The sequence below is a fragment of the Heloderma suspectum genome, chromosome 2 (assembly GCF_057233095.1).
Source record: "Heloderma suspectum isolate Gila_16-S chromosome 2, 16-S_ref, whole genome shotgun sequence".
NCBI lineage: Eukaryota > Metazoa > Chordata > Lepidosauria > Squamata > Helodermatidae > Heloderma > Heloderma suspectum.
Genome location: NC_139459.1, coordinates 365,896,298 through 365,919,009, shown reverse-complemented (window position 1 = coordinate 365,919,009; position 22,712 = coordinate 365,896,298). Strand labels below are relative to the sequence as shown.

The window sequence follows — 22,712 nt, the reverse complement described above, 5'->3', positions numbered from 1 at the left end:
CACTTCGGGTCTCCCCCACCACTTGGGAAATGTAAGGAGTAGTAGAGCGCTGTGATGAAATGGGAAATGAATGGGGAGTAAAGTGTCTAAAGGAACAATCCTATGTCCCCAGACAGCGTCTGGGGGACATGGGATTTTTCCCTTTTCTGTCTCCAAATTCAGGGACAGGGCTCCGAGATCAGAGCCAGGAACCTGCGCTTCCTGCACCCTCCCTCTTATGCCCCTCCGCAGTAGTAAAAGGGAGTGTGGGAATGGGGAGAAAGGGGCGTTCCTGGGGGAGGGAAGGAGACGGGGGCGGCATTCCTATGATCTTCCCTATTGCTGCCCCAGCCTCCTTCCATCCCCAGCCCCAAAGCCTCCGCTTATGTATCATTTCTGATCTTTCAGGGTCCGGAGAGAATTTTTCACACTCCAGAAAAACAGTCAGGTCTGCTCAGTGAATTAAATTAAGGTCCACAGTTCTGGACCAGAGTTTCCTTGACGAAAGCTTTTCTGTTCCATGGCTGCTTATTTACAGATCCCCCCCCCCCCCCCACAGTACTCGAAAGACTAGAAAATAGGACCCTGTTAACAACTGACCATTCTTTTTCTTTCCCAAACAGGGGTTGAGCGGGACAGTGGGAATAATAAGAAGCCACCCGTAGGGTCCTGGGAAGCCATCCGGCATGAAGCAGAACAAGGGACCTGCATGAATAAAGGAGCACCAAAGTGGCACAAAGGAAATCCATCAAGCAACGGGAGGAAGAAGTCACTTGCTCCTCAGAGTCCTGATTTCTATGAAGCCCTGATCCTATGAGATCATGCAGGAAACAGGAGAGAGTGTGTGTGGGGGGGAAATATTGAGGATCAATTAAACTTAGAAAGATATTGCAGAACCCACGCAGGGAAGAAGCCATGTCAATGCATGCTGGGCTGAAAAAGGTCACCCCTTAAATTCACACTGAAGAACCCAAATAGCAGAGAAAACATACAAATGTTTCACATACAGTGTGAAAGAGCAGTAATCAAAGTCAGCACCTTAATACACAGCAAGGAACCCACACAGGGGAGAGGCCTGACGGATGTGAGCGATAGCCTTACCAAACATCGAAGAACCCAAATAGGAGAGAAACCGCATAGACGTATGGAGTGTGGAAGGAATGTTAGTGGAAGCAGTAAACTTAGGATGCATGAAAGAACGCATACAGGGGAGAAACCATATAAATGCATGGAGTGTGGAATGAGTTTTCGTCAGAGCAGTAATCTTACTACGCATCAAAGAACCCACACAGGGGAGAAACCATATCAATGCATGGAGTGCGGAAAGAGTTTTCGTCAGAGTAGTACTCTTACTATGCATCAGAGAACCCACACAGGGGAGAAACCTTATGAATGTGTGGAGTGTGGAAAGAGCTTTAGTGGAAGCAGTAAGCTTTGGATACATCAGAGAACCCACACAGGGGAGAAACCTTATGAATGCATGGTGTGTAGAAAGAGTTTTCGTCAGAGCAGTACTCTTACTATGCATAAAAGTACTCACACAGGGGAGAAACCATATCAATGCGTGGAGTGTGGAAAGAGTTTTCGTCAGAGCAGTACTCTTACTATGCATCAAAGGACCCACACAGGGGAGAAACCTTATGAATGCGTGGAGTGTGGAAAGAGCTTCAGTAGGATGGACTCCCTTACTTTACATCAAAGAACCCACACAGGGGAGAAACCTTACGAATGCATGGAGTGTGGAAAGAGCTTTAGCGGAAGCAGTAAGCTTTGGATACATCAGAGAACCCACACAGGGGAGAAACCATATAAATGCATCGAGTGTGGAAAGAGCTTTAGTCACAGCAGTGCTCTTACTACGCATCAAAGAATCCACACAAGGGAGAAGCCATATACATGCCTGGCGTGTGGAAAGAGTTTTAGTCAGAGCAGTCAACTTAGTGTGCATCAAAGAATCCACACAAGGGAGAAACCATATTGTTGTACGGCATGTGGAAAGCGATTTTGTCAACGTGTTAGCCTTACGAATCATCAAAGAACCCACACAGGGGAGGAACCCTATGAATGCATGGTGTGTGGAAGGAGGTTTAGTCGGAGCAGTAGCCTTAAGGTACATCAAAGAACACACACAGGGGAGAAACCATATAAATGCATGGAGTGCGGAAAGAGTTTTATTCAGAGCAGTCAACTTAGTGGGCATCAAAGAATCCACACAAGGGAGAAACCATATTGTTGTGTGGCATGTGGAAAGAGATTTTCTCAAAGTGCTAGCCTTACGACACATCAAAGAACACACACAGGGGAGAAACCCTATGTATGTATGGAGTGTGGAAGGAAGTTTAGTCGGCACGGTGGTCTTAAGGCACATCAAAGAACCCACACAGGGGAGAAACCATATAAATGCATGGAGTGTGGAAGGAGGTTCAGTTTTAGCAGTAGTGTTAACCAACATCATAGAACCCACACAGGGGAGAAACCGTATCAATGCATGGAGTGTGGAAAGACCTTCAGTAGGATGGGCTCCCTTACTTTACATCGAAGAACCCACACAGGTGAGAAACCTTACGAATGCATCGAGTGTGGAAAGAGTTTTAGCACAGGCAGTCACGTTCGGATACATAAAACACATACAAGTGAGAAATCGTATAAATGTATGGAACCTGGAAATAGCTTCAGCACAAGCTGTACCCTTAGGACGCATCAAGGAACCCATACAGCAGAATAATTGGCACGGGACCGCAATACCTGGCCACACGCCTCTCCCGAATTGAACCTACCCGTACTCTACACTGAGCATCCAGGGTCCTCCTCCGAGTGCCTCCAAGGAAAGCTCAGAAGGCGGCAACAAGGGAGAGTGCCTTCTCAGTGTTGGCCTCCCATCTCTGGAACTAGCTGCCCCATGAGGTTTGCCTGGCACCAGCATTCTTATTTTTTCAGTGTCAGGTTTAGACCGATCTCTTTTCCCAGGCATTTGGCAGCACATGATGAGTTTTAATCAGTCTTGGATGTGTCTTTAGTTATGACTGACCGTTCAAAATTGTTTTTAGTTACATGTTGTTTGTATATATTGTCTGTGTGCTTTTATGTAAATGGCTTTTCAACTTGCTATACTTTGCTTTAATGTTTTAACTTCTGTCAATTGCCCAGAGAGCTTCAGCTGTGGGGCAGTAATCGCAAATATAAGACGCTAAGAACATGGTGGGGAAGGCTTCACTACACAGACCTTTGGTCCAATCCAGGACAGCATTTCTTAGGTTTTTGTGTCTGTTACGTGGGCCAGTCACACCCAAGCCAGGCGGTGTCTTGGCAGGAAATACTCGGGCATCTTGAAGGTGGTCTCCATATGATTTTAAAAGTGCAGAAACACTGAATGAGTTTTTGGTTTGTAGTTCCTATATGCCATGTATAACTGCTTCCCACAGCTGTGCAGATAAAGCTTTGACTCTCAGGGTGCACATGGCAGCGTTTTATTGCTATCCCCCAGCAGTCAGCAATAACCAGGCATGTGGAACCTATGCCGTATAAGAAAAAACCAAGGAACCAACAGTCAGTCTGAAAGGTAGATGGGCTGCCAGGGCAAAAAGTGACACATGGACCTGGAGTTGTAGCCTTTTTTTCTGTCTAAACTTGCAAAGGATTGCACCCTTAGTTGCCTTTTTCTGCACTTTTTCCTGCTCTGCAATATTTTTTTTTTAGGAGTGCTGGCCAGAACTGTTCACAGTTTTCCAAGTGTGGTCGCACTGTAGATTTATATAGGGGCAGTATGATATGAGCAGTTTTATTCTGAAGTCCTTGTCTAAATATGCCTAACATGGAATTTCCTTTTTTTGCAGCGGCTGCATGCTGGGTTGACATTTTTATCAAGCTGTCCACCACAACCCCAAGATCTCTTTCTTGGTTGGTCACCGCTAGCTCGGATCCCATCAGGTTATGCTTGAAGTTGGGATTTTCCCCCCCAATGTGCATCACTTTACACTTGCTTACCTTGAACCGCATTTGCCATTTACACGCCCATTCTCCCAGTTTGGAGAGATCCTTTTGGAGCTCTTCACAATCCCTTTTTGTTTTAACCACCCTAAATAATTAGGTGTCATCAGCAACCTTGGCCACTTCGCCTCTCACTCCTCATTCCAGATCACTTATGAACAGGTCGAAAAGCACCGGTCTTAATACAGATCCCCGTGGTTCCCCACTATTTACTTCCCTCCACTGGGAGAATTTACCAATTCTTCCTACTCTCTGTGTTCTGTTCTTTAACCAGTTGCTGACCCATGAGAGGACCTCTTATTCCATGGCTGCTAAAGTTGCTCAGGACTCTTTGGTGAGGGACTTTATGAATAGCCTTTGGAAATCCAAGCAAACAATATCTACCGGATCACCCCTGCCTACATGTTTCTTGACCCTCTCGAACTCTAAGAGGTTAGTGAGACTGGACTTTTTAAAGTGGCATATGCTGCAGCAGGGGCGTTGAACCTCTTGAGCCCCAAGAGCCAAATTCAATTTTGGAGAAGGTGTCGGGGGCCAGGAAAAGGGTGGGGCAAAATCCCAAACATGCCAGCATAGTGTGTGCAAAAGGAGGAAGGGGGCTGCCCCTCCTCCCAGCAGTGCAGGCAGGGGAAGGACGTTGCTCAGGCTGAACACCAACCCAGCAAGGCAGGCTGCCACCACCCTTTATGTCCAAGTCGGCCTGAGCCAGGGGATGCTCGGACCTTACAGGACACCCCTAGGGCGTATGAAACGGGTCCAAATGAGTGCCCTCCAAGACTTGGGCCTGAAACCTTAAATGGTAGCATTAAGCGAGAGGAAGACTGGATTTAGGACGGAGGCAATTTAGAGTGGAGCGCACAGCCAGTCAGCTATAAGAGGCAGCAAGTTTACTGGGGAAGGGGAAAGGGGAATAAAAGTTACACAAGAACCAGAGTATGTTTGGAAATGATACTTCAAAGAAAAAATAAAGCTACCGAAACCTGTCAATACGTACCTAGGCACGGGTCTTCAAATAGGACATGGCCCGAACAGAAGTACTTGGAGTCCAAAGCAAAGGCAAAAGGAAGATGAAGACAATGGGCAGCTGCAAACTCCCCCCACCCGGATTATACGCTCAAGCCCCTGACAACTTCAAGGTGGCCTTTGTCAGCCAGTCACTGGCTGGCTGGCTGGCATAGTTTTCCCAGGCCCCCTGGGGTGGTGGTGGTAAGGGTTCCCACAAGAATGCAGCTGAGATCACTCAGTCCACGTAGCGAGGTCCTGCTCTGACCTGGGGGCTAGAGACATCTCAGGAAAGGACACCTAAAATGACCAAGGGGCTGGAGCATCTCCCCTGTGAGGGAAGGTCACAACAGCTGGGATTGTTGAGCTTGGAAAAAAGCCAAGTAAGGGGAGGCATGATCAGAGGTGTACTCCCTCTCTCATCATGCTAGGACCCAAAGGGGTCTTCTCATAAAGCTGAAGGGTGGGAGGCTCAGGATGGATCAAAGGCAGAAGTCTTCACACAGTGCATAGTCCAACTATGGAGTTCGCTACCACAAGACGTAGTGATGGCCTCCAATTTGGATGGCTTTAAAAGGGGGCTAGACAACTTCCTGGAGGAGAGGGCTACAATGGTATTGGTAAGTAGCCCTGATGGCTTTATGCTACCTCCAGTATCAGAGGCAGTAAGCCTATGTACCCCAGTTGCTGGGGAACCTGGGCAGGAGGGTGCTGTTGCACTCATGTCCAGCTTGTGGGTTTCCCATCAACAGCTGTTTGGCCACTGCCTGATGCCAGCCCCATTTCTAACCAACCGGTTCTATCCCCACAATATGAAAACAGCTGAGCAACCTCTCCAGCTCAGCCCTATGCATGTTTACTCTGAAGCACATATTGTTGTGTTAGGGCATTAAAGGGGACGAAAGAGCAACGTGAATGCTGACCTTTCAGCTGTTCAAGGATATCAAGCAAACTGTAAACACTTCTTTGAAATGGTCATGGACTAGAAGTCATTCATGTTAATAGACATTTCTTGCAATGCTTAAACCAAATGAGCTAGGATGCAAAAACTTAACAAAGGCTTCAGAAACTCGGTTTTTTTATATGCTCCCACTAGGGTGGCCAATTACACATCACCATAAAAGAGGAAATGTACCATCAAAAAAGAGTACAAAAGAGTTTAAGTTCACAAATACTATCTAAGATTGGAGCTCATCTGTCCTTGTAGTCTCTTAATTAATTAAGAGTTTCAACACAGCATTTCAGTAGATGATTAACTCCGGCGACTAACCTTAGCTTTGAGCCCTTTTGTTCCCTTGCAAAAGTAGCTATTCTTCTAAGATTTCGTCCGGATGGTACAGTAGGCTTCCCCTTTATTTTCCAGGGATTCCTGGGGGAAGCCTACAGAACAATCAAGTAGGATTAGTAAATCCAGGAAAGGCTCTTTAACAGAGACCCCGACGGGAGTTACTTATATTGTTTTCACCTGTAATTTTGTAAGAAAGAGGTACATGAGCAGAAGCAAGACACACAAAAGATGGCCTTGGATGAACAAACACAGAATATTATAGATGCTATAAGTAAAAAAATGGATGCTTTTGAACAACGCATAGAACAAAGGATGGGCACCTTTGAACAATGCATAGAACAAAGGATGGAGAGGCAAGGATTGGAAGTGAAGGAGGAGATTAAAGATACGAAGGAAGAATTGAGACAAGAAATTAAGAAATTAGATGCTGTATTAAATCAAAGAGAAGAAGAGTTTAAAATAATGACAAAAAGAGTAGAAGTATTGGAAAACAAAGTAGAGAAAGTACAAAATATTATAAAACAGATAAAAGAGAAAGAAGAATTCGTACAGAAAAAACCAGGAAAGTCAAGTGCTCTCTGACAGATTAAAATACTCCAACAACAACTATCAATGTTAACAGTTCAGGATATGCAAAAAAAATTAAATTTTGTAAAACAAAGAAATTTTGAATTTGCTAATAAACCAGGAAGATGGTTGGCCTATGAACTTAGAAAGGAAAAAGAAAAGAAAATAATTGTGAAAATAAGGGAATATGGATTAGAATTAACTAACAAGGCAGCAATTCAGAAAGTTTTTCATCAGCAGTTCTTGAATCTGTATAAAAGACACAATATCTCCCCAGAATTAATGGATAGAATCATAAAATCATAGAATAGTAGGGTTGGAAGGGGCCTACAAGGCCATCGAGTCCAACCCCCTGCTCAATGCAGGAATCCAAGTCAGAGCATCCCCGACAGATGGCTGTCCAGCCTCGTCTTGAATGCCTCCAGTGTGAGAAAGCCCACCACCTCCCTAGGTAATTGGTTCCACTGTTGCAATGCTCTAACAGTCAGGAAGTTTTTCCTGATGTTCAGCTGGAATCTGGCTTCCTATAACTTGAGCCCATTATTCCGTGTCCTGTACTCTGGGATGATCAAGAAGAGATCCTGGCCTTCTTCTCTGTGACAACCTTTCAAGTACTTGAAGAGTGCTATCATATCTCCCCTCAGTCTTCTCTTCTCAAGGCTAAACATGCCCAGTTCTTCCAGTCTCTCTTCATAGGGCTTTGTTTCCAGTCCTCTGATCATCTTTGTTGCCCTTCTCTGAACCCTCTCCAGTTTGTCTGCATCCTTCTTAAAGTGTGGTGCCCAGAACTGGACACAGTACTCCAGATGAGGCCTAACCAGTGCCGAGTAGAGGGGAACTAGGACTTCCCGGGATTTGGAAGCGATGCTTCTATTAATGCAGCCCAAAAGAGCATTGGCCTTTTTTGCAGCCACATCACATTGTTGGCTCATACTCAGCTTGTGATCGACAACAATTCCAAGATCTTTCTCGCTTGTAGTGTTGTTGAGCCAAGTATTGCCCATCTTGTAACTGTGCATTTGGTTTCTTTTTCCTAGGTGCAGAACTTGGCATTTATCCCTATTAAATGTCATTCTGTTGTTTTCTGCCCAGCGCTCCAGTCCATCCAGATCACTTTGAATTTTGTTTCTGTCTTCCAAAGTATTAGCTATCCCACCCAATTTTGTGTCATCTGCAAATTTCATCAGCATTCCATGCACCTCCTCCTCCAAAATAAATATGCTATAAATATATTGATAAACAAAACTTACCAAAAATTACTAAGGAACAAAAACAAATGATGAATGGCCCAATAACAGTAAATGAAATGTTGGAAGCAATACAAAAAATTAAATTGGGAAAAACTCCGGGACCAGATGGACTATCAGGATTATATTATAAGAAGTGTGAAGAACTTTTACAACCGTTGAAAAATATGATGAACCGTATCTTAGAAAAGGGGGAGATACCGGAAACATGGAAAATAGCATATATAACATTAATACCTAAAGAGGGCCAGGATATGCCCTCGATAAAAAAACTATAAACCAATCTCATTATTAAATAATGATTATAAGATATTTGCAACAATTTTTGCAGAAAGGCTTAAGAAAGTATTGCAAGAGTTTGTACCCGAGGATCAAAGTGGTTTCCTACCTAGGAGACAGATGAGAGGTAATGTAAGAATAGTCTTGACTGTGGTGGAATATCTGGAAAAACACCCAGGAAAACCAGGCACCTCTGATCTTTTTAGATGCAGAGAAAGCATTTGATAATCTCAATTGGAAATTTTTAATTAAGACTTTAGAAGAATTGGACTTTAGAGAAACTTTATAAAATGGGTGAAATCAGTATATAACGATCAAAAAGCCCAAATAATTATAAATGGGGACTTGACTAAACCTTGTGAGATACAGAGAGGAACAAGACAAGGTTGCCCATTATCACCTTTATTGTTTATATAGGTTCTAGAATTATTGAACAGAGATATAAGACAAGATGATCGAATTATAGGAATAAAGATTAAAAAGGAGAAATATCAACTGAGGGCTTTTGCAGATGACTTGGTGTTCATGCTGGAAGAAACTTTAAAGGGAATTGAAATTTTAATGAAAAAAAAGAATTTGGAGCAGTGGCAGGGTTTAAAGTTAATAAACAGAAAACAAAAATCTTAACAAAGAATATGAATGTTCAAGAAAAAAAAAAGCTGATGGACAAGACAGGCTTCCAAATTGAAAAGAAAGTAAAATATTTGGGAATCCTTCTGACAAATATGAATTGTATGCTTTTTCAAAATAACTATGTTAAAGTGTGGAATGAAATTAAACAAGACCTTTTAAAATGGGAAAAATTACAACTATCACTTCTGGGAAGAATTGCAATGATTAAAATGAATGCGCTATCTAGAATGTTAGGTTTGTTTCAAATGATACCCATTATTACATCAGATTTACCTTTTAAGCAGTGGCAGAGAGACATAATAAAGTTTATATGGCAAGCAAAAAAAAAAAAAAAAAGTTAAAATAAAAATTTTACAAGATGCAAAAGAAAGAGGTGGTTTGGGATTACCAGTCTTTAAAATCTATTTCTCTGCCTGCTGCTTGGTGTGGATGAAAGAATGGGTGACATTGAAAAATAGGAGACTTTTAGAATTAGAAGGAGATGATTTGAGATATGGGTGGCATGGTTATGTGTGGTATGATAAAACAAAAGTGAATGTAGATTTTAATAATCATATATAAGACGGGCTATATAAGAGTTTTGCCAAGAAAACACACTGATCATAGCAAACACTCTTTTCCAACAGCACAAGAGGCGACTCTACACATGGACATCACCAGATGGTCAATATTGAAATCAGAATGATTATGTACTTTGCAGCCAAAGATGGAGAAGCTTTATACAGTCAGTAAAAACAAGACCTGGAGCTGACTGTGGCTCAGATCATGAGCTGCTTCTTGCAAAATTTCGGCTTAAATTGAAGAATGTAGGGAAAACCACTAAACCATTCAGGTATGACCTAAATCATCCCTTATGAATATACAGTGGAGGTGAGGAATAGATTTAAGGGATTAGACCTGATAGACAGTGTGCCTGAGGAACTATGGACGGAGGTCCGTAACATTGTCCAGGAGGCAGCAACTCAATCCATCCCAAAGAAAAAGAAATGCAAGAAAGCAAAGTGGCTGTCTGATGAGGCTTTACAAGTAGCTGAGGAAAGAAGGGAAGCGAAAAGCAAGGGAGAAAGGGGAAGAGATATCCAACTGAATGCAGAGTTCCAGAGAATAGCAAGGAGAGACAAGAAGGCCTTCTTAAATGAACAATGCAAAGAAATCGAGGAAAACAATAGAATGGGAAAGACTAGAGATCTTTTCAAGAAAATCGGAGATCTCAAGGGGACGTTTTGTGCAAAGACGGGCATGATAAAGGACAAAGAAGGCAGGGACCTAACAGAAGCAGACGAGATTAAGAAGAGGTGGAAAGTATACACAGAAGAACTATACAGGAAAGAATAGCCATGATAGTGTGGTCACTGAACTTGAGCCGGACATCCTAGAGAGTGAAGTCAAGTGGGCCTCAGGAAGCATGACTAACAACAAAGCTAGCGGAGATGACAGTCTTCCAGCTGAGGTATTTCAAATCCTAACAGATGATGCTGTTAAAGTGCTGCACTCAATATGCCAACACATTTGGAACACTCAACAGTGGCCACAAGACTGGAAAAGGTCAGTTTACATTCCAAGTCCAAAGAAGGGCAATGCCAAAGAGTGTTCAAACTACCGTACAATTGTGCTCATTTCACATGCCAGCAAGGTGATGCTCAAAATCCTACAAGCTAGGCTTCAGCAGTATGTGAACTGAGAACTATCGGAAGTACAAGCTGAGTTTCGAAGAGGCAGAGGAACTAGAGATCAAATTGCCAACATTCGCTGGATCATGGAGAAAGCAAGAGAATTCCAGAAAAACGTCTATTTCTGCTTCATTGACTATGCTAAGGCCTTTGATTGTGTGGATCACAACAAACTGTGGCAAATTCCTAAGGAGATGGGAGTACCAGACCACCTTACCTGTCTCCTGAGAAACCTGTACAAGGGTCAAGAAGCAACAGTAAGAACCAGACATGGAACAACCGATTGGTTCAAAATTGGGAAAGGAGTACAACAGGGCTGTATATTGTTGCTCTGCTTATTTAACTTATATGCAGAGTACATCATGAGAAACGCCAGGTTGGATGAATCACAGGTCGGAATTAAGATTGCTGAGAGAATTATCAACAACCTCAGATACGCAGACGATACCACCCTAATGGCAGAAAGCGAAGAAGATCTAAAGAGCCTCTTATTGAGGGTGAAAGTGGAGAGTGCAAAAGCTGGTTTGAAACTCAACATTAAAAAATCGAAGATCATGGCATCTGGCCCCATCACTTCCTGGCATATAGAAGGGGAAGAAATGGAAGCAGTGACAAATTTTATTTTCTTGGGCTCCGAGATCACCGCAGACGGTGACTGTAGCCATGAAATTAAAAGACGCTTGCTCCTTGGGAGGAAACCTAGACAGCATAGTAAGAAGCAGTGACATCACCTTGCCGACAAAGATTCGTATCATCAAAGGTATGGTTTTCCCAGTAGTAACGTATGGCTGTGGGAGCTGGACTATAAGGAAGGCTGAGCGCCCAAGAATTGATGCTTTCGAACTGTGGTGCTGGAGAAGACTCTTACAAGTCCCCTGGATTGCAAGGAGGTCAAATCAGTCCATCCTAAAGGAAATCAGCCCTGAGTGCTCATTGGAAGGACAGATACTGAAGCTGAAGCTCAAATATTTTGGCCACCTAATGCGAAGAGAAAACTCCCTGGAAAAGACCCTGATGCTGGGAAAGACTGAAGGCAAAAGGAGAAGGGGATGGCAGAGGATAAGATGGCTAGATAGCATCACTGATGCAATGAATATGAACTTGAGCACACTCTGGGAGAGAGCGGAGGACAGGAAGGCCTGGCGTGCTATGGTCCATGGGGTCACGAAGAGTCAGACACGACTTAACGACTGAACAACAACAACAACAAATAGACGGGCTATATTAAGAATTTGGAATAAATATAAATTAAAGTTTTATCAAAAAATACCACATTGGATATCCTCACAAGAAACAATGCATAGAAGAGAAGTTGAAAGCATGCATAAATGGTTAAGATATAATGATTGATTAGAATTGTCAAAAGGGGAATATAAATTAAATTACGGGAAAAATTATTGGAAGAAGGTCATGTCTGTCAATGGTTTTCGTATTAGCAAATTAAGGAAAGGTTCAAAACCAATAAGAAAAATGGTGGATTGGAACAAATAGAATCTGAGTTTGAATCAGCGTTGTGTACAAATGATGAACACATTATTGCTAAACTGTATAAATTATTGTTAAGTTACGAGACAGGAAGAACAAGTAAAAGATTGTATGATAAAATGTTGGTCATAGTATATTAATAGAAGAATGGGAAACTATGTGGGGAAAAGATTTAACATTTACCTTATGTACAAATCTTAAAGGGAATTTCTATAAGATGATGTATAGATGGTATATGTCACCCTGTAAACTGTTTAAAATGTATAAGGGTGTTTATGGAAAATGCTGGAAATGTGAAGACCAAGATGGAACGTTTTATCATCTATGGTGGACTTGTAAAAAAGCTAAAACATTTTGGAAACAAATACAGTCTCTAGTTCAAAGAATATTAAAGACTACTATAGAATTAAAACCAGAGACTTTTTTACTGGGACTAATGGACAAACACGTAAAAGAGAAGGGGGGAACCCTCTTTCTCTATATGATAACAGCTGCAGTTATTGTATGCACAAAAGTGGAAGAAGGAAACAATACCAACTGTGAATGAGTGGATCACGAAAATGATGGAGCTGGCAAAGATGGCAAAACTTACTATTATAATTAAAGAAGGATTAATAATTACACTTATGTCAGAATGGAAACCTTTTTTAGAATTTGTACAAGAAATAGAGAAAAATGATATCTATGTATGTGGATTCTGATCTTTGAGATGGTCAACTCTCTTTTTTCTTTGTTAAAAATTAGGAGAGAAATGAGATAATGTCTGTGAACTCAGTGTATGATATACAACTAAGATAAGAAGTAGAGAAAATTAATAAGCATTTGTTGTAGAAGGGGAGCTGAAGGTAGATACCTTATAATCTTAGATGTATTTTAGTGTATCCCTGTGTGTGTTGTTGTAATGTGTCTATTGTGTGTCTATGTTGTTTCCCCCGTTAAACAAAAAAGGGATTAAAAAAAAAAGAGTACAAAAGAGGACATAGATTTGTATAAAATGTCCTAATTTTATATGTGTTTCTTTCGCGCAGCTTCATTAAAATGACTGAAACTGGATTTGTTAAAGAAAATGCAGGAAATCTACCATTTGTTTATTATTATTTAGATCATTTCTATACTGCCGAATAGTCAGAGCGTTCTGGGCAGTTCACAAAAATTACAAGCCAGAAATACATGAGAATGAAAACATAATATACCATCTTTAACATGCAAAATTTAAAAACAATTTTAAACAGCTAAAACTCTTGAAGGCAGCTAGCAGACCTGATCAAAACAACTGACAGAAATGCCCCATCACATGCTGTCAAATGGCATGGGACTGTCTTAACCTGGTGCCATAAAGATGTCAATGTTGATGCCAGGTGGACCTCAGTGGGACAGCATTCCAAAATCAGGGGGCCAAAATCCTGGTTACCTTGTTACAAAACTCCCTTGGAGGAGGCACTTGGAGGAAGGCCTCAGATGTTTATCGTACTGTCTGGGTTCCTTCACATCAGGAGAGTCGCTCTGTCGGGCATCGCAGTTTCCTTTATGGTAGCATCTTTCTTTGCTGGCAATGAAGATGACATAGGAGTGGAGATAAGGGCAGTGAAGACAACAAGGTTAGTATTAGAACTGGTTTTTATAACTCTAATTCACCCCCCATCCCCAAATCAAGCTAAGGGGCTTAGGTAGATTAGGCCTGCTCCCCACCTAGGCCTCGTCTCTAGGCCTAATCTACCTCAGACACTTTGTTTTCAAACCATTTCTCCTTCCCTTGGGGGACTGTCAGATCACAGACACCCGAAGTCACCATCGCACATGGTGCGCCAGTATAGGGGGAAATCTTTTTTATATTGTTTGTGAAGAAAAGGGTGACTGCACGGAGCAGCGAGGGAGGGAGAGCAGTGGCTGCCCTGTGCCCCTGCCCTTTTTATCCTTAGGCCTGGGAAAGGCTGGGAAGGGCGTCTCTCCTGGCTGGTGAAACCTGCCCCTCGCCCCAGGGAAGGGGAAATGTTTAGACTGTAACGGGCAGCTTGAACGGTGCAACTCATGTGTCTGCGGTAGGTTAGGCCTGTTCTCTGCTGAGAGATGCCAATATGGCCCTTTCTTTTCAGGACGGTTCACCTTCCCTGGGCGAGTGGGGAGAGCGATTTCACCAGCCCTGACAGGAGCCCTTCCCTGCTATTTCCAGGGCTAAAGGCAAAAAGGATGTTCTCTGCTAAGAGTCTCTGGGTCTTACTGGAAAATTAGAATGTATCAATGACTTTATCTTAAAGCTCCTGCTTACATTTATGACAGGCTCCCGTTTCCCGTCTACTAAAATTTGGCCAGGCAAGGAGAAGTGGCCGCCTTGACTCTGAAAAGTGCTGATTTCACACATTGCTAGGCAATAGTCACACTGACAACAGCTCACAATGAAATGAAGGACTTTTGTGGTAAAATTTCATTTACACACATACTTTCATACTTTACAGAAACAGAAAGAAAAGAGTTAGATTTGCATTAAATATGCCAGCAGAAGCTCTATCCCCCCCCCCCCCTTCCTCTGAGAAGAAGTATTCTTGGAGCCAGGATAGAAGGCAGGGCCTCTCCCGCAAGGTAAAACGTCCTTTAATACCCCTTAGTCCTATGCCAGCTTTGCCTAATACCATACTTGGTAACTGTTGGATTTGTAACTATTGACTGATGTCAGGATTTGTCCCGTTTCAGTAGGTCTTGTGGCCTCTGAACCCAAGTCTGCTTCAGGTTTTAGGAAGCATAATATCTAGTCCAGTACACCTGAGAAGGTCACTGCCATGGCAGCATATCACCGTTCAATTTTGCAGCTAGTTATGGCGAAAGGAGGGATCAAATCCAAAGAGTAAGTACACCTTATGAATCGGCTCCATTTCGGACTTGAGCTTATTTCTGAGTTATTGCCAGAGAGATCTTCCATGGGAAACAAGCGAGAGTGGAGGAGGGCTGTTTAGGAAGATATTTGAGCTCTCAGCTCCCAGGCTTCATTTTGAGTACTGTGTCCAGTTCTAAGTACCTGTATCGCCTTGGCCGTGGGCGTTGAACTCTTAGGTTAGAGGTGCCAGGATAGTGATAAATCAGATTCAAAGGTTTACTTACAAGGAGTACTTTATTGGCTAACTTACAGCACACAGGCGTACCCAGTGGCTGGATCAGACAGCTTCTCTGAACCCCGAGCCATTGGGTACAATGGGTCTTATACTCTACATGTTAGCAACAAGCAGCATAACCACAGCAAGCACTCCTAGTGGGCATTCCCAGCATGGGCTAACAGCACTAGTTCTCAGCACAGCCACCTGTAGCTTTACGGTAAACAAACTCTGCTTCTCAGGCACCTCAGTGATAAGACACTATCCTCATTAGCGAGGAATGTTCTTGGAGCTGCTTCTCCCCCTCTTGACTCATCCGGCTACATCAGGAGGCTGGTTAAGGGAAAACAGCAGCCCTCTGACCAAAGGCAGAGAGCATTGTGGATCTAAGCCACTCTAAAACTACTAATAGCTTGGTTCAGGCCTGGGGCCTTACATTCCACCTCCCCCGCCCCCCAGTTGATCAAAGGGTGTCACAACCTCTTCTTGCCCAGAGGACCGGATCTTCTTTGCCCTGCCGTTTGATCACCAGGGGGTTGACATCTACTTAATTGCATACTTTAAAATGCGACAGCCATGTGAGCAAGCACACAAAGCTATAAAACTGCCAACAGCAGCCAGAATTTTTGCAACCACTCGCTTCCACCACCCTCCAATCCCTTGAAACCAGTCTGAAATCGGGCCGAAGAGGGACTCTCCCTCTAAGTGATGGATTTTCTCACTCTGCGCATACAGAGCCCTGACACTGCGATTCATCACACTCTGTTTATCAGGGATGACTTCATACATGGACTTCACCAGATGGTAGACACTGAAATCAGATTGACTATATCCTTTGTAGCCAAAGGTGGCGGACATCTACAGTCGGTAAAAACGAGACCTGGAGCCGACTGTAGTTCAGATCAGAAACTTCTTATTGCACAATTTAGAATTAGACTAAAGAGAATAGGGAAGACCCACAGATCAGTTAGATATGAGCTCACTAATATTCCTCATAAATATGCAGTGGAGGTGAAGAATAGATTTAAGGGACTAGATTTAGTAGATAGGGTCCCGGAAGAACTATGGACAGAGGTTCGCGACATTGTTCAGGAGGCGGCAACAAAAAACGTCCCAAAGAAAAAGAAAACCAAGAAGGCAAGATGGCTGTCTGCTGAGACACTGAAAGTAGCCCAAGGAAGAAGGAAAGCAAAAGGCAACAGTGATAGGGGGAGATATGCCCAATTAAATGCAAAGTTCCAGTGGTTAGCCAGAAGAGATAAGGAATTGTTTTTAAACAAGCAATGCGCAGAAGCGGAAGAAGATAACAGAATAGGAAGGACAAGAGACCTCTTCCAGAAAATTAGAAACATCAGAGGTAAATTCCAAGCAAAAATGGGTATGATCAAAAACAAAGATGGCAAGGACCTAACAGAAGCAGAAGAGAGCAAGAAAAGGTGGCAAGGATATACGGAAGATCTGTATAGGAAGGATAATAATATCAGGGATAGATTTGACGGTGTGGTCAGTGAGTTAGAGCCAGACATCCTGAAGAGTGAGGTTGAATGGGCCTTAAGAAGCATTGCTAATATCAAGGCAGCAGGAGACGATGGTATCCCAGCTGAACTGTTTAAAATCTTGCAAGATGATGCTGTCAAGGTGATGCATGCCATATGCCAACAAATTTGGAAAACACAAGAATGGCCAACATACTGGAAAAAATCAACTTCTATCCCCATACCAAAAAAGGGAAACACTAAAGAATGTTCAAACTATTGAACAGTGGCACTTATTTCCAATGCCAGTAAGGTAATGCTCAAGATCTTGCAAGGTAGACTCCAGCAATTAATGGAACGAGAATTGTCAGATGTACAAGCTGGGTTTAGAAAAGGCAGAGGAACTAGAGACCAAATTGCCAATATCTGCTGGATAATGGAGAAATATACACGGTTAGCAAAAAAGTAATATAAAAGGATACCAAGTCATCTTGTCTGCCTCCTGAGGAATCTGTATAACGAGCAAGTAGCAACGGTAAGAACAGACCATGGAACAATGGACTGGTTTAAGATTGGGAAAGGAGTACAGCAGGGTTGTATACTCTCACCCTACCTATTCAACCTGTACGCAGAACACATCATGCGATGTGCTGGGCTTGATGAAGCCAAGGCTGGGGTTAAAATTGCTGGAAGAAACATTAACAATCTCGGATATGCAGATGATACCACTTTGATGGCTGAAAGTGAGGAGGAGCTGACGAACCTTATGACGAAAGTGAAAGAAGAAAGTGCAAAAGCTGGGTTGCAGTTAAACCTCAAAAAAACCAAGATTATGGCAACCAGCTTGAGTGATAACTGGCAAATAGAGGGAGAAAACGTGGAGGCAGTGACAGACTTTGTCTTTCTAGGCGCAAAGATTACTGCAGACGCTGACTGCAGCCAGGAAATCAGAAGACATTTACTTGTCGGGAGGACAGCAATGACAAATCTTGATAAAATAGTGAAGAGCAGAGACATCACACTGACAACACAGGTCCGCATAGGTAAAGCAATGGTACTCCCCGTAGTAACCTATGGCTGCGAGACCTGGACCATAAAGAAGGCTGAGCGAAGGAAGATAGATGCTTTTGAACTGTGGTGCTGGAGGAAAATTCTGAGAGTGCCTTGGACTGCAAGAAGATCAAACCAATCCATACTCCAGGAAATAAAGCCAGACTGCTCACTTGAGGGAAGGATATTAAGGGCAAAACTGAAGTACTTTGGCCACATCATGAGAAGACAGGACACCCTGGAGAAGATGCTGATGCTAGGGAAAGTGGAAGGCAAAAGGAAGAGGGCCGACCAAGGGCAAAATGGATGCATGATATTCTGGAGGTGATGGACTCGACCTTGGGGGAGCTGGGGGTGGCGACGGCCGACGGGAAGCTCTGGCATGGGCTGGTTCATGAAGTCACGAAGAGTCGGAAGCGACTGAACGAATAAACAACAATATTCAGCATTCCTGCACAAACGCCACCCTGAACTGCTGTAATCATATCTAAGGCCCGGCGGTTCTGCAAAGCAGCAGTTCTCATGCTTGTCATTTCTATCTCAATGGCTTCTAGTGCCTCGGCAGTGTTGTTTCCTACCATCTCCATGGCCCTTCCAAAGATATTCATTTTGTACATTATTGTGGCTACCCCACCCCCAGGTAATAGGCTCCAGGCATAATCAGCTGAACTGAAGATGTCTCGTTGCCATCTCACTTTCCAAGCCCTATAACTACCTACTTAGGGCTCTTCAGGGTCTTCACAAACCTATGGGGCCCCCACAGCAGTCCCAGACAGCATCTTCCAATCCACCCTGGGGGTAACCATGGCCCCGCCTTTTCTCCACAGATCCAATAACTGCCATTTGGGGCGGCCCAGTTAATGCCAGGGCGCTCTTCCCACTTCATGCACACCCACCCTTGGGCATTGTCACTGGGGCGTGCGTGTATGGTCTGGCACCCCCTGCTGAACCTCACTTGTCATTGGAAGCGTGGTGCCCCTCTGTTGCGTCTCACTTGTTCCCGACACACGAAGGGCCATGGTGGGGCACACGCCTTGAAGGGGGCAAGCCATCCTATCCCATCGTGTAACTGCTCAAACCCCTCTCTGATCCTTCTTTGCCTTCTGCGTGTTAACTCTGAAGGCTCTGTCCCGGGTGGCACCAACATCAAACCATTGGAAACCACACTCAGTGTCATTCGGGGTTGCAACTGACAGTGAAGACGTTTGCAAATACCGTGTAATATGTAAGAAATCATAAAATGCACACAACAAACTTTCATTAAAATCTGACACCATAAGTGGGAAACCCCCCTCATGGTGAGGCATGACGGAACAAATCCAGCAATCGTATTGCTCCTCCAGCTGGGCCAGACGGTGTTAGGTCCCTGCCTTCTTTGTCCTTTATCATGCCCATCTTTGCACAAAACGTTCCCTTGAGATCTCCGATTTTCTTGAAGAGCTCTCTAGTCTTTCCCATTCTGTTGTTTTCCTCGATTTCTTTGCATTGTTCATTTAAGAAGGCCTTCTTGTCTCTCCTTGCTATTCTCTGGAACTCTGCATTCAGTTGCATATATCTTCCCCTTTCTCCCTTGCTTCTCGCTTCCCTTCTTTCCTCAGCTACTTGTAAAGCCTCGTCAGACAGCCACTTGGCTTTCTTGCATTTCTTTTTCTTTGGGATGGATTGAGTTGCTGCCTCCTGAACAATGTTACGGACCTCCGTCCATAGTTCCTCAGGCACTCTGTCTATCAGGTCTAATCCCTGAAATCTATTCCTCACCTCCACTGTATATTCATAAGGGATATGATTTAGGTCATACCTGAATGGTTTAGTGGTTTTCCCTATGTTCTTCAATTTAAGCCGAAATTTTGCAAGAAGCAGCTCATGATCTGAGCCACAGTCAGCTCCAGGTCTTGTTTTGACTGACTGTATAGAGCTTCTCCATCTTTGGCTGCAAAGGACATAATCAATCTGATTTCGATATTGACCATCTGGTGATGTCCGTGTGTAGAGTCGCCTCTTGTGCTGTTGGAAAAGCGTGTTTGCTATGATCAGCATGTTCTCTTGGCAAAACTCTGTTAGGCTTTGTCCTGCTTCATTTTGTACACCAAGGCCATGCTCGCCTGTTATCCCAGTGATTTCTTGACTTCCTACTTTAGCATTCCAATCCCCTATGATGAAGAGGACATCTTTTTTTGGTGTTAGTTCTAGAAGGTGTTGTAGGTCTTCACAGAACCGATCAACCTCAGCGTCTTCGGCATCAGTGGTTGGGGCATGGACTTGAATTACTGTGATGTTGAATGGTTTGCCTTGGATTCGTACTGAGATCATTCTAGCATTTTTAAGATTGTACCCCACTACTGCTTTTCCCACCCTTTTGTTAACTATGAGTGCTACTCCATTTCTTCTAAGGGATTCTTGCTCACAATAGTAGATATGATGGTCACCTGAATTAAATTCGCCCATGCCTGTCCATTTTAGTTCGCTGATTCCCAAGATGTTGATGTTCAATCTTGCCATCTCATGTTTGACCACCTCCAGCTTACCCTGATTCATTGATCTGACATTCCAGGTTCCTAAACAATATTGTTCTTTACAGCATCGGATTTTCTTTTCACCACCAGACACATCCACAGCTGAGTGTCCTTTCGGCTTTGGCCCAGCCGCTTCACTCTTTCTGGCGCTACTTGGAAATACCCTCTGCTCTTCCCCAGTAGTATATTGGACACCTTCCGACCTGAGGGGCTCATCTTCCGGCGTCATCTCTTTTAGCCTTGTGATATGTTCCATGGGGTTTTCTTGGCAAGAATACTGGAGTGGGTTGCCATTTCCTTCTCCAGTGGACCACATTTTGTCAGAACTCTCTGCCATGACCTGTCCGTCTTGGGTGGCCCTGCACGGCATAGCTTATGGCTTCACTGAGTTACGCAAGCCCCTTCGCCACAACAAGGCAGTGATCCAGGTAGTTACACAGGTAGTTACACAATCAGGTAGTTACACAGCAGTATTTGTCGAAACCCTTCCTCAGGCTTTGGAGAAGAGACTAAGCTTAATTCATTATGGTGAAGATCTATACAGAAAAACTCCAAACAGCCTACAGATTCCACCCATATCTTGGTCTGTAAGGCAAAGCGAATTCTTCTTATTATTAACATTATTAGGCCTAAACAAAATGCCTCAAAATTGTATTTCATCAGGCTTGCTGGTACAAAAAGCAAGGCATGAGGAACGGAAGAGAAACACCCAGATGTTTACCCATGTGGCATGGCCATGAGGTCTGCAATTTAGGCAGACCCACTCTCAAAATGCAGATTGCTCATTGGAAGGACAGATACTGAAGCTGAAGCTCAAATATTTTGGCCACCTAATGCGAAGAGAAAACTCTCTGGAAAAGACCCTGATGCTGGGAAAGACTGAAGGCAAAAGGAGAAGGGGACGGCAGAGGATGGGATGGCTAGATAGCATCACCGATGCAATGAATATGAACTTGAGCACACTCCGGGAGAGAGCGCAGGACAGGAAGGCCTGGCGTGCTGCGGTCCACGGGGTCACGAAGAGTCGGACACAACTGAATGACTGAACAACAACAACAAATGTGAATAAGCCAGTGGTCGGTGTTGCAGGTATGGGATTACACCTAGCAATGCATTTGGGGAAGGAGAAGCAACGACTGATGTCCCTTTCTGAAAGCACAAGGGCCAGCAGTAACTCTGATCTCCGCCTTGCCATGGACTAGATGGTCTTATAGGCCCCTTCCAATCCTACTACTCAATGAGTTCTATGAAACACACTGGGTCCTAAGGTGCAAGAGAGCAGAAAGTGGAGGAACCGGATATGTAATCAAGGATACTTACAAAATTTCCCTGGGGTTGTCTGCACTCCTGAATGTCAACTTTTAGCAATTTCTTTTTATTTTGCTAGGCACTGAGCAAAACTGCAGAGAAACATAAAAATAAAAATAAGAAAAACATAAAATTAAACATAAAAATAAAAAAGTACACACACACAAACTTAAAAATAATCTTCACTTGTAATGTGGGCAAGATTATGGTTAAACATGTTTTTTAATCCCACTCTCCTTCTGACCAGGCTCTTTTCAGTTCAAGGTGATTCCCCCCCCCAACCCCCCAAGACTCCTCCGCTGCTCTGACCCCCCAAAGCAGCACAGCTTCGCCCCACCACCTTCTCCCCGGGTGCTGGCTCCGCATCCGGGCAACTGGACGCAGCTCTGGGGCGGACAGCAGAAAGACCCTGCAGTCGGAACAAAGCCGCTTCTGGCGCGCGGGAGCGTTGCAGCTGCGCGGATGATCCGGCGCCCTTCGCTCCTCCCCCCCTCGCCCCAGAGCAAGGCGACCCCCCTGCGCCCCGCCGCCCACATGCCGGGCCCGGGTTGGTACTGGGGGGAGGGGGGAGGCTGCAAGGTCGTGCCAGGGAGGCCCCGCAGAGCTCTGACCCCGCGAGGGGGGTCCCTCCCTCCCTCCCGCTCCTCCACGGCGCCCCCCTCCTGCCCCCCGCCCCAAGGCCCCTCACCTCTCCACGCGTCCCCCCCGCCCCCGCCCAGGGGCTCTGGGCCGCTTTCCCCCCCGGGGGAGGAGCGTGGCGCGACCGCCCTCCCGCCTCTCCGGGAAGCAGCGCAGTTCCCCCACCCGCGGAGGACCGAGCCGGGGAAGCGCGCCCCGCCGCCCCGCCAGCAGCCCTTCGCCAGCCGCGCTTCCCGCCCGGAGCAGTCTCGCCGTCGGTCCCCGCAGCCGAGGCCCCTCTCCGGGACAGCGCTGCAGGCCGCCTTGGGGGCGGGACGGGCGACGCAACGGCCCCTTGCCAGATCCGCCGAGCTGCTGCTTCGGGTCCAGACACGGTGCAGACGATGGTGCAGGTCTGAGTCCGCATCAGCAGCACGGAAGAAGGGGGCCCTCAGGCTCTGGGCGGGGGGTTCCATTTCTTACCTTTCTAAACCCCCCAGTAGGGAAGGCTCTCTGCAGCGCGCCCGA

The 22,712-nt window shown here is 44.7% G+C and overlaps 4 protein-coding genes across 13 annotated transcripts in view; 2 read left to right on the top strand and 2 right to left on the bottom strand.

The window, feature by feature from the left end:
- Nucleotides 1-667, bottom strand: part of LOC146355869 (uncharacterized) — an 11,489-nt gene extending 10,822 nt beyond the window's left edge. The window contains exon 1 of the mRNA XM_084829972.1: nucleotides 580-667. Within this exon, the coding sequence (XP_084686098.1) occupies nucleotides 580-667 (88 nt within the window). The remainder of the gene's footprint in view (nucleotides 1-579) is intronic.
- Nucleotides 1-13,213, top strand: part of LOC146355868 (uncharacterized) — an 81,895-nt gene extending 68,682 nt beyond the window's left edge. For all 3 annotated transcript variants that reach the window (XM_084831118.1, XM_084831119.1, XM_084831117.1), the window contains 2 exons: nucleotides 4,241-4,398; nucleotides 9,609-13,213. The gene's annotated coding sequence lies outside the window, so the exon portion shown is untranslated. The remainder of the gene's footprint in view (nucleotides 1-4,240; nucleotides 4,399-9,608) is intronic.
- The window catches only part of LOC146355867 (uncharacterized), a 17,868-nt gene extending 4,655 nt beyond the window's left edge, over nucleotides 1-13,213 (top strand). For 4 of the 8 annotated variants that reach the window (XM_084830876.1, XM_084830872.1, XM_084830875.1 and 1 more), the window contains one exon: nucleotides 603-3,900. In XM_084830876.1, coding sequence (XP_084687002.1) covers nucleotides 974-2,704 — 1,731 coding nt within the window. In that variant the 5' untranslated portion in view covers nucleotides 603-973 and the 3' untranslated portion in view covers nucleotides 2,705-3,900. Of the gene's footprint in view, nucleotides 1-602; nucleotides 4,399-9,608 lie in introns of those variants that run through there. The other 4 variants (XM_084830877.1, XM_084830878.1, XM_084830873.1 and 1 more) reach the window with 3 other exon arrangements.
- On the bottom strand, nucleotides 11,430-22,712 carry LOC146355866 (uncharacterized). Its single transcript, XM_084831135.1, has 3 exons — nucleotides 22,255-22,712; nucleotides 21,579-21,658; nucleotides 11,430-13,683 (listed from the first exon to the last, which is right to left on the bottom strand). Exons 1-2 carry the CDS (start codon nucleotides 22,658-22,660, stop codon nucleotides 21,642-21,644), a joined length of 423 nt encoding a protein of 140 aa, XP_084687261.1. The 5' UTR covers nucleotides 22,661-22,712; the 3' UTR covers nucleotides 11,430-13,683; nucleotides 21,579-21,641.

Coding starts and splice junctions, on each gene's coding strand:
- LOC146355866 (XM_084831135.1), bottom strand. CDS start 22,660: ATGGAACCCCCCGCCCAGAGCCTGAGGGCCCCCTTCTTCCGTGCTGCT.